Source organism: Bombina bombina, chromosome 8, assembly GCF_027579735.1.
Source record: "Bombina bombina isolate aBomBom1 chromosome 8, aBomBom1.pri, whole genome shotgun sequence".
Lineage (NCBI taxonomy): Eukaryota > Metazoa > Chordata > Amphibia > Anura > Bombinatoridae > Bombina > Bombina bombina.
Window position 1 is genome coordinate 209,102,784 of NC_069506.1, and position 12,328 is coordinate 209,115,111.

The 12,328-nt window shown below is 35.6% G+C and overlaps 1 protein-coding gene across 1 annotated transcript in view; it reads right to left on the reverse strand.

The window, feature by feature from the left end:
- LOC128638112 (cationic trypsin-3) overlaps window positions 1-11,465 on the reverse strand; it is a 42,286-nt gene extending 30,821 nt beyond the window's left edge. The window contains exons 1-3 of the mRNA XM_053689975.1: window positions 11,407-11,465; window positions 9,291-9,450; window positions 598-857 (exon numbers count right to left, since the gene is read on the reverse strand). Coding sequence (XP_053545950.1) covers window positions 598-857; window positions 9,291-9,450; window positions 11,407-11,446 — 460 coding nt within the window. The 5' untranslated portion in view covers window positions 11,447-11,465. The remainder of the gene's footprint in view (window positions 1-597; window positions 858-9,290; window positions 9,451-11,406) is intronic.
- Between the last annotated feature and the right edge of the window lie 863 nt (window positions 11,466-12,328).

Here is a 12,328-nt window from a genome sequence, read left to right on the forward strand (position 1 = left end):
TGCCGCCAGACACGGCATGAAAACCTAGCGCAGCGAAGAGCGTAAGTCGCACAGCAATGGGCAGCAAATTTAAATATATATGTATATAAGCATATACATATATATTTATAGAGAACACACAGTTCCCTATAGACCGCAATGTAAAGGCACTTTTCAGTGCCTTTTTTTTCTTTTCTAATACCTTAGACCCACTAATTTTAAGCCAGAAAAACTGCTTTATTTTAATAAACTACACTACACTGTATCTTGGGAGCAATTGGGGCACTTTTGGAAAATGAACCAGGGATCTAATCTCTGGTTAATTTTCGGAGCTCTAATTGCTACCGTGAGCTCACTGTAGCAATAACCAGCCACTTGTAATGGCTGGTTATTTATTGCACACTTGTAAACAGCCAAATTTGTGAGCGATAAATTAGCTCTCCGGTTGTAATCTAGCCCATTATGTACACTTACTATTACTCAAATAGTGATGATTTTAGTTACCAGCTGTTTGTATACCCATACCATTAACCCTTAGCATGGGGAAATGGAAAATGTAGTACAAATAGTGTTAATAACCTTTCCTAGTGCTGTAGGCAAATAATGAATCTTATTTACCTCCAGATGTTAGCAGGTTTCCCCACCCAGACACCACACAGTGACTGCCTTCTTTTGGACAGCTGCTTGCAACTGGGATTGGTTGGACATACTGGTTAAACTGAGCAGGTTCTTTAAGTTTGACCATCATGAAATCATGGTCCAAATCATATTGATTGTAGTAGAAGTATTGATATGCCTTCTCTACTTGAATATGCTGTTCTGTCCCTTCTTCTTTGGAAGTAGCATGCTCTCCTAGATGAGCAACCAAAGTTTTGGGCCTACAAGAAAGAAAGAAAAAAATGTAAAAACATAAAAATGGTTGTGCAATAAGAGAGGTCTGGAAGGATGGGCATGATATGATTGGTGTTCATCAGAAAGTGCTTTTGAAATAGTGGGCTCTTTTCAAATGTGTTGGATGAGCTATTTGAACTCTCACCAGTTATATCCAAATCCATCAAAAAATACTTTTTTAAATTGAGATTTTGTATGTTTTTTATTTTATTTTAATTTTACTAATTCCACAGCCTTGCCCTATTAAAAACTTATTTAGGCATTTTTCAAACACCACATATTGGCTTCCTCATGTATCCTCAGATAACATTTCAATTAACATAATAATTTTCTGGTTCTATAAAAAAAAAAAAAATAGTGATCAAATCAAACTTTTAAACTATGAATCATGTTCATAACTAAAATAAGGTCAAGATACTGTTTATGATTGCACCTAAGGTTAAGCTATCATCTAACAAATGAGACAGCACCAGTAATTCATAATCAATTTGTGAATAACATTCTCCATACTGTTGGCGGCTTATTGTTTGGTTCCAAAGTGTTTTGTATTTAAAACAAAAAAAGATACTCTAATAACTGTTTTTAAAGGTTATTATAGGTTTGAATGTTTACGCAATTCATATGTATGAAATCTAGAGTTTTTTAAAGATTTTTTTGCAAATGCAAATCATATAGGCTAACTAATAGATAAGAATATTCTAATTGATTGGAATGGTGCCATTAGGGATAAAAAAATATATATATTTATTTGCACAGCATGCCCTAGAAGATAATTTTAAACTATGTTTTGTGAGATTCTGGAGTATGATGAATTTTGGCTTAATATCTACACTCACCGATCACTTTATTAGGTACACCTTGCTAGTACCGGGTTGGACCCCCTTTTGCCTTCAGAACTGCCTTAATTCCTCATGGCATAGATTCAACAAGGTGTTGTAAACATTCCTCAGACATTTTGGCCCATGTTGACATGATAGCATCACGCAGTTGCTGCAGATTTGTTGACTGCAAATCCATGATGCAAATCTCCCAAATCTCCCGTTCCACCACATACCAAAGGTGCTCTATTGGATTGAGATCTGGTGACTGTGTAGGCCATTGGAGTATAGTGAACTTATTGTCATGTTCAAGAAACCAGTTTGAGATGATCTGAGCTTTGTGACATGGTGCATTATCTTGCTGGAAGTAGCCATCAGAAGATGGGCAGACTGTAGTTATAATTATATACACCACCAGCCTGAACCGTTGATACAAGGCAGGATGGCAGGATGGATCCATGCTTTCACTACCAACTGAATGTCGCAGCTGAAATGGAGACTCATCAGACTAGGCAATGTTTTTCCAAACTTCTATTGTCCAATTTTGGTGAGCCTGTGCGAATTGTAGCCTCAGATTCCTGTTCTTAGCTGACAGGAGTGGCACCCGGTGTGGTCTTCTGCTGCTCTAGCCCATCTGCTTCAAGTTTCAAGAAGTTTTAGGCAATGTTTTTCCAAACTTCTATTGTCCAGTTTTGGTGAGCCTGTGCGAATTGTAGCCTCAGATTCCTGTTCTTAGCTGACAGGAGTGGCACCCGGTGTGGTCTTCTGCTGCTCTAGCCCATCTGCTTCAAGGTTCGACATATTGTGTGTTCAGAGATGGTCTTCTGCATACCTTGGTTGTAACAAGTGGTTATTTGAGTTACTGTTGCCTTTCTATCATCTCGAACCAGTCTGCCCATTCTCCTCTGACATTTGACATCAATAAGGCATTTTCGTCCACACAACTGCCGCTCATATTGAATATTTTCTCTTTTTCGGAACATTCTCTAGAGATGATTGTGCATGAAAATCCCAGAAGATCAGCAATTTGTTAAATACTCAGACCAGCCCGCCTGGCACCAACAAACATGCCATGTTCAAAGTCACTTAAATTCCCTTTCTTCCCCATTCTGATGCTCTGTTTGAACTTCAGCAAGTCGTCATCACCACGTCTAGATGCCTAAATGCATTGAGTTGCTGCCATATGATTGGCTGATTAGCAATTTGTGTTACCAAGCAACTGAACAGGTGTACCTAATAAAGTGGTCGGTGAGTGTATATTTGTTGTAGCTTTATATAAATAATTTGTCACATATATAAAAACTCAAAGCTGATAACTAAGTACTTTATAAAGGAATTGCAAATTTTGGAACTGCTTATGCTTGCTGTAAAACAAATTCTAGCTTATATTTAAGCATATATTGTACATTTAGGTGGAAAGTTACATTTATAGGGATAATGGTTCTCACAAAATAGGAGTAATGTTTATTATAGTAAAGTAAGGAAAAACACATATTATAGCACTCTGAATAATTATAAAACAACGCACTGAATGAAAATGTTACCAAACTCTTTTTCATGTGTCCCCCAAAGCAAAATTAGAATAAGAAAATGCCATTCATGTATTATAAGTGATAATGCAATTTATTAACTATAGTGAACCAATAACAACACAAACTATAGGAAAAAGAAAATAAAAATACCAAAATAATTTTGGTAATAAAGCAGTAATCAGCAAACGTGTGATAAACCATTGACAAACCTATTCCCTAATAAAAAATAAAAATGTAATAAAAAAATAAAAATTGCAGATTTTATATACTTGGATTATGTAATGCAAATTATAAAGAAAGTATTTGCAATGATTTTATAAAAATACCAAGCAAAACAATAAGGGATAGATTACACCACCAGAAGTAAATTCTTAATGTGAGCAGGTTAGCAAGTTGAAAGTAAAATTTGTGTGTGTGAGCCAAAGCCGACTCTTAACTCGAGGGCTTCGGATATCACAACTGCTAACTTTTCCCATAGACTTTAATGGAGAGCACAAACTGGGGAAAAACTGTTACCTATAATTCGCGGGCTAACCCAACACCACGTTAGATCTACAGCACTAACCCAACACTTCGTTAGACCTACAGCTCTAACCCAACATGTATTAGACCTACAGCACTAACCAAACACTGCATTAGACCTACAGTGAAGCCTCAGGATTTTTCCAAACGTTCCAAGTTTAATTGACGTTTCGGGGATGAATCTCCCCTTCTTCAGAACAAACAAATTATGTGAATCACACTCTTAAATTGGGCAAAAAAGAAACCATGGTTACCTCCTCCCCTGTGTGTAAGGTGCCAAAATTCAAACCATTGCAAACATTGAGAAAATCACCAAACCGGAAGTAGTATTCTAAACCACTTCCAGTCCGACGTAACGTATTGAAAACTCACATAATGTATAACAAATACTTCAACATCTCAAACCCAAAGTGCAATATTGCGTTCAGAAGTAGCAGTGATAAACATGTGTAACAAGTGCCATATCATCAAATGATGTTGTAGATTCCGGTCTGTATACCATTTGCGTAACCGGAAGTGAAATAACTTGTGTAGACTGGAAGTGGGCATCATAGAATGTTCAAGTTATGAATGACTGACTTCGGAAACCTGTTATATACTGTATATATATATATATATATATATATATATATATATATATATATATATATACAGTATATATATATATATATATATATATATAGAGAGAGAGAGAGAGAGAGAGAGAGGAATATCTATTTAAAAATCAGCGTTAAAACAGCACCTCAGCCATTACAAGTCTTGTCGGTATAGGTGTACCGCAAGCCTTTTAGCCTGTAACTCAACGTCAATACCGCACTACTAAAAATTACATTTTTAATGGGATTCCCATAGCGCTGCCATTACGAGTTTTGCGTTCTGGCTAAAAAACCTGCATTACAGCCTAAACTAACAAGATCCGTAACTCCATCTAAAAGCAGTAGTTATGAGTTTTACCCTTCAAAGCTGTAACATAAAACTCATAACTAAACTGCTACAAAGTACACTAAACACCCATAAACTACCTATTAATCCCTAAACTGAGGTCCTCCCGCATCGCAAATACTATATTAAATTTATTAACCCCTAATCTGCCACTCCTGATATAGCCGCCACTAATAAAATGTATTAACCACTATTCCGCCGCTCCCCGACATCATCGCCACTATAATAAAGTTATTAACCTCTAAGCCGCCGCCGCCCTCCCGATTCAAGATGGCTTCCCTTGCATTCCTATTGGCTGAAAAATTTGAATCAGCCAATAGAATGAGAGCTGCTTAAATCCTATGGGCTGATTTGAACAGCCAATTGGATTTTAGCAGGTCTAATTCCTATTGGCTGATTCAAATTTTTCAGCCAATAGGAATGCAAGGGACGCCATCTTGAATCAGATTCAGTATACGGCGGTGACCGTATGAAGAGGATGCTCCGTGCCGGATGTCTTCAGAGCAATGGGTAGCTTAGGTTTTTTAGATAGTTTTTTTTTTATTTTGTGGGTTTGGGGGGGGAATTTATAATGTTATTGGGTCTTTGTATATATTTTTTTCAGGTAAAAGAGCTTTTTAATTTTGGGCAATGCCCTACAAAAGGCCATTTTAAGGGCCATTGGTAGTTTATTCTAGATTATGTTTTTTATTTTGTGGTGTTTTTTATTTTTTTTAAATTGGTATTAGAATAGGCATCATTTTTATTATTTTTGATAATGTGTTATTTTGTGTAATGGTTTTTTTTTTCGTTTTGGGGTGGGTTTTTATTTTTAGATTAGGGCTTGGGCAGCAAAATAGCTAAATGCCCTTTTAAGGGCAATGCCCATACAAATGCCCTTTTCAGGACAATGGGTAGATTAGGTTTTACTTTATTTTTATTTTGTGGGTTTGGGGGGTGGGGGGTTGTATACTGTTAGGAGGTGTTTGTTTTTTTGTAGCAAAAGAGCTGTTAAGTTTAGGGCAATGCCCTACAAAAGGCCCTTTTAAGGGCCCTTGGTAGTTTATTATAGACAAGGGTTTTTTATTTTGGGGTGGGTTTTTTTTATTTTTAAAAGGGTATTAGAATAGGAATAATTTTATTGTTTTGGATAATGTTTGTTATTTTTTGTTATGGTAGTTTTTTTATTTTTTGTAATGGCAGGTTTTTTTATTTTTTGTAATGTTAGGTTTAAGTGTAAGGCAGGTTAGGTTTTATTTCACAGGTAAGTTTGTATTTATTTTAACTTTTTACAAACTAGTCTACCTAGTTAAAATAAATACAAACTTACCTGTGAAATAAAAATAAAACTTAAACTAGCTACAATGTAACTATTAGTTATATTGTAGCTAGCTTAGGTTTTATTTCACAGGTAAGTATTTAGTTTTAAATAGGAATTAGTTAGTTAAAGTGAAGGTAAACTATACATAATCACTATGTTTGACATGAAAATACATGTAAAAATATGCTAAGCTAACTTTAATTCATAATTTTTTTTAAAGCTGCTTCATTCGCCTAGTTATGTACCTTTGAAGCCGCAAAACAATCTCCCCGTTCCTCCACCCGCATTAAAAAAAAGAGTGTGGGATGACGAATGCTCATATAACTATTTGATTTGTCCCCCAGTGGCGTCTAAAACCTTTCTATCAACGCCCCCATGTTCAAATGCGCATGCCAAATGCGCATGCGGCTATCACTAAATTTACTCTGTGTGTAGGAAGCACGTTCATGATACCCGCATGTGCAGTTAAATGAACAGGGAAACCCATCTAATTACTTCACTGCATCCACATTGATTCTGAGCGTACAGCGTATTTTTGCGCATACTCTAGAAATTTTGTTCACAAGAGCGAGCAGGGAACATTACACATAGAGCAGGTGGGACCGCTCTTACGTGTAACACACCAACAGCAGGAAACGAGCAGGGGGTGGATGAACATCGCAAACGGTTACAATTATTTTTAAAAAAAGTTAGCGACTAGATAGTTTGCTACTAGGTGAATGCATATTCCATATTCCAGGATCTTCAAATTTACTTTCACTTTAATAATTGTAACTTTAGTTTAGCTTTATTTTAATTATGTTAAAGTTAGGGGATGTTAGAGTTACGTTAGGGTTACGTTAGGTTTAGGGTTAGGTTGAGGGTTAGGGTTAGGCTTAGGTTTACGTTAGGCTTAGGTTTAGGGGTTAATATAGTTTAATTTAAGTTGTTGCAATGTGGGGGGCTGGTGATTTAGGGGTTAAAAGGTTTATTTAGTGGTAGTGATGTGGGAGGTCAGAGGTTTAGGGGTTAATAACTTTATTTAGTTGCAGCGATGTTGGGGAGTGGCGGAATAGGGGTCAAAATCTTTAATATAGCCGCGGCAATGTTGGGGTGTGGCGGAATAGGGTTTAATAACTTTAGTATAGTGACTGCAATATCGGGAGCGGCAGATTAGGGGTTGCTAGTTTTATTTAGGTGGCGGCAATATTGGGGACGGCAGATTAGGAGTTAATAACATTATGTAGGTGCCAACAATGTCGGGGGCAGTAGATTAGGTGTGTTTAGACTCGGGGTTTATGTTAGGGTGTTAGGTTTAAACGTAACTTTTCTTTTCCCTATAGACATCAATGGGGCTGCGTTACAGAGCTTTTCTTTCCGCGATCACAGATGTTAGACTTTTTTCAGACACCTTCTCCCTATTGATGTCTATGGGGAAAGCGTGCTCAAGCACGTCAAAACAGCACTTGTTTTGTGTGTGGTATGGAGCTTAAAACACCCATATCGCACGCACAAGCCGGGTTTTGAAAAACTTGTAGTGGCTGCGCTATAGGGGGTTAAATAACGCAACTTTTCTTGCATTCATCAATTTCCCTATAACGCGCATAGCTCATAATCTAGATGATTATTAAATGTTAAAACAAAAAATAAATAAAAAGATTTTTCTTTTTTTGCAAGTTTTAAATTGATAAGGGCTCCAAAGTATATATGCATATATATATATGTGTATACATGCGTATATATATATCCATATGTGTATATATGTATTTACATACATATATACACATATAAACATAAATATTTATTTATACACATATATACATAAGTGTATAAACATACATACACATATTTATATAGTGTATATATTAGTGTAACACTTTATTTTAATGTATTTATTTTGTGTTTGGTTAAACTTTTAATTTAGCCCTAACCCTTTATGCGAAAAATGTAGTTTGCGCTCATGTGGACACGTTTACTTTCAACTTGTAATATGAGCACAATTTAGTGCGGGCGCAACATTAAAAAAGTGCATACACATATTATGTTATAACCAGAATCAGCCACAACAATGCCTTAAATCAAACATTTTTCTTTTATGATTCAGATAGAATTTACAATTTTAAAAAACTTTCAAATTTATTTCTGGTATCTTATTTGCGTCATTCTCTTGTTATCCTTTGTTGAAGAAACAAAGTACTACTGGGAGCTAGTTAGCGCATTGGGTAAACCATTAACATGAGGACTTTATGTGCAGCCACCAATCAGCAGCTCATCATGAGCCTACCTAGGTATCATTTTCAGCAAAGGATAACATGAGAACAAAACAAATTAGATAATAGAACTTACTTGGAGAGTTGTATAAAATCACATGCTCTATATGAATAAATTATAATTTTAAAAAATTAGACGAGTATGAGTCACACCCCCTTTAATGTATAGAAAAGTTCATGTCAAATCTATAGTTTCTCATATTTTATTCCTTTATACCTTTGAAGTACAAAGACTGGTCAATTTAAAATTGTTTTAAGAGGTCATCTCTCTATTCTTTATATCTGCCATGTACCAAAGGAAAAAATGTTACTTCAATGAATAGAGCATGGCATTTTAAACAACTTTCCAATTTACTTCTATTATCAATCTTGCTTAGTTCTCTTAGTATCCTTCATTAAAGAGTAATTGTAGGTGAGCTCAGGAGTGTGTGTGCACTTGTCTTTAGCCATCTGGCATCAGTGTTTTCAACAATGTTTATTGAAGTCTTATACATAGTTGCAAACACTGCTGACATAGATTGTGAAAGACGTGTATATTCCTAACTTCCTATCAGCCTACCTAGGTTTAATCTTCAACAAAGGACACCAAAAGAACAAAACAAATCTGCTTTAGAAGTAAATTTGAAAGTTGTTTAAAGGGACATGAAACCGAGAATGCATTTTTAAACAACTTTCCAATTTACTTCTATTATTTAATTTGTTTCATTCTCTTGTTATCCTTTGCTGAAAGGTTTATCTAGGCAAGTTCAGGAGCAGCAGAGAACCTAGGTTCTAGCTGTTGATTGGTTGCTGCATATATATATAGCGATTGTCATTGGCTCACCCATGTGTTTAGTTAGAAACCAGTAGTGCATTGCTGCTCGGTCAACAAAGCATACCAAGAGAATGAAACAAATTAGATAATAAAAGTAAATTAGAAAGTTGTTTAAAATTGTATTCTCTATCTGAATCCCGAAAGAAAAATTTTGGGTTTCATGTCCTTTTAACATTGCTTTCTCTACCTGAATCATCGTTTAATTTTGACTATACTGTTCCTTTAATAAGTGAAGTAACTTACTGTTTGTAGCAATGAGCAGCTGAAATAATCCACCGAGAATTGATCAGGGATCCTCCACACCAGCGATTGCCATTATACGTGAAATACACTTGCCAGGGCTGTGAATGACGGCCACACTCATAGCCACCAATTATCTTATCATCATCCAGAGGAGCAGCAGCTACAGGGAAACAGTATTTATTAAGATTTATTAAGATTATTATAGACTGTGCTGTAAAGCATCAGCCTAACTTGTTAATGTATTTCCATTAAAGGGGCATTAAACACTAAATAAATGCTAGATAGAATGATGCATTCAAATAAAATATTAGTCTGAGAATAACATAGATATATTTATTAAAGTTTCATCAGATGTTTAAATAATGACAAAATAAGTGTAACGTTCTGGGGGCCGAATTATCATTGTACGCTGTCTGCATTTTTCATTGCTCAAGTATTTATAGTGAAATGTGCAATGACGCCCCCTGCAGATTTGCGACCAATCGGCTGCTAACAGGGGGTGTCAATCAACCCGATCGTCCCCGATCAGTCTGATTGCTGTCCGCCATATCAGAGGTGGCGGACGAGTTAAGGAGCAGCGGTGCTTTTTAACTCCTGATTCCGGCGAGCCTGAAGACTTGCGCGGAATTATAAGCATTTGGGGGGTTGATAAATCAGCTTCTTAGAATCTATAAAACAAAGAGAGCTGCCATGTTGTAACTTAGGTTACCTTCTCTGTTGTGGCCAATGACTGTGTGGAATATAACAGTGTTTGCACTTCCATTTCTAATATTAACTGAAAAGCTCACAATTTCAGAAAAGGAGAAAAAATAAATAATGAAAGTATATTGCAGACTTTTTATATATACAATTTATCCTTTTTTATTATCATCTCAAAGTGTTTAATGTCCATTTAAGTAAATATAATGTCTCTCAAAGAAAGCCATGAAACAACACACTCTAGTGATAACATAATGAACATGCAAATGCATAATGCACTTAAAGGGACGTTATACACTCATTTTTTCTTTGCATAAATGTTTTGTAGATGATCTATTTATATAGCCCATAAAGTTTTTTTTTTACATAAATGTATAGTTTTGCTTATTTTTAAATAACATTGCTCTGATTTTCAGACTCCTAACCAAGCCCCAAAGTTTTATGAGAATACTGTCAGCTACCTTCTCCAGCTTGCTCCTGTTTGTGTAAAGGGTCTTTTCATATGCAAATGAAGGGGGAGGGGGGAGTGTCTTATTTGCCACTTGCAGTGGGCTTTCCAGCTACCTTTTCAACAGAGCTAAACTGAGAGCTTCTAAGTAAGTTTTTAAACAGTTTGATACTGGATTTTTATATCAGTATCTGTGCATCTTATTCTTTATAGTAGTGTCTATTACATGCAGTTATATGAAAATGAGTGTATACTGTCCCTTTAAAAGGACACTGTACTTACTGATATGAAAGAGCACATTTTATACCAAGGCATTGGCAGGAAGTATCTATCAGGCAATCAGCTTTAGTTGGAAGTTCATATCTGCCACAACTAATGCTGCTATATTAATTTGAATTTAAATTTAAACAGATTTTACTTCCTATTTTTTTCAGGCAAAATATTTTTTAACGTTAACTACTGCTGTATGAGTGATAAAAAATCTTAAAGTTAATGTTTTTTTCACTCCAAATCATGGCATATCTAAGACTTCTTAAAGCAGACTCCTTGCTTGCAGACTGCCTATCAGAAGTCTGTATATTTGTAACAAACTATAGTCTCATTGCTCATGCTACATATTGTGTTTACGGTACTTGCCTAATTGAGTTGATACTCCTGTTCTTGTTATTGTTGTATTTGTTTTGTACATGGCAGAAATACAATAAAGAATAATATATAAAAAAAATGATAACCAAACAGCATAAGTGCTGTGACTGGCCCTTTCAATGCACAAATAGTTGCACGTTAGTTTGCCACAAAAATATCCAGGTAGAAAAGTATAAAGTATTTAACTAGACAAATCCAAAGTGACGTGAAGCTTTGTTAAACTTTACAGGAACCAAACAATCTGTTGTTTAGCATCAAAACTAGAATAAAAAGTTGTTCTATGTTCTCCTTAAAATTCAGGTATTTTCTACCTGGCAATCTTACCTGCAGCCCCCAGGAACAACAAGATCCAGATTACTGACATGGTGTCTTCAATTTAGAAATGGTGTGTGGCACGGGGTATTAATTTATAGGTTTTTTATCAACCCAAAGCCAGCAGCTGGGTCATTCCCATGGATCTTCTCCAGACATCTGTTATTTCTCAAATTAACTACACTATTTATTAATAACTTTCCTTAGGTTTGTTTTGTAATTGTATCATTAATATGATTTGTATTCCCTAGCACCTAATATTCCTTATTTATGTTACTTTTTTACATTATATTATTATTATACATACCATGTTGCCTTATTTAATATGTATGGAGTTCATTATGTAGATGAGGCTTGATAAAGTCTCCAGGTTATCTGTAGGTATTTAAGATTTTTCATAAAATTGATACACAATGAAACTTTACCTAAAAGTCTGTCTTATGTAGCAAGTGATAATATACATGTGATGCAGATGATTTGTAACTTGTATACCTATGGAAAATTTGTATCTGTTCCTGATCTCTTTTTTTAATAAACAGAATTGTAAAAAAAAAATTGATACACAATAACAAACTACAGAAGTCACAATGCCCTAACTGGGTAACAACTGCACATTTGACTATAAATCTGACCATTGAGGGTTTGGTTGCAATGAATGTGTGTTATCTACTAGTGATGTCCCGAACTGTTCGCCCGCGAACGGTTCACAGCGAACATAGCTTGTTCGCGTTTGTGGGTGAACACATGGCGATGTTCGATCCGCCCCTATGTGTCATCATTGTGGAAACTTTGACCCTTTATGTCACAGCCGCCTGACACATTAGAGCCAATCAACATCAGACACTCCCTCACAGACACTCCCAGCTACTCGGAATCCGCCATTTTAGACTCATAACGACCTTGCTTTTTTAATGAGAGGACGTGTTGTGTTTTC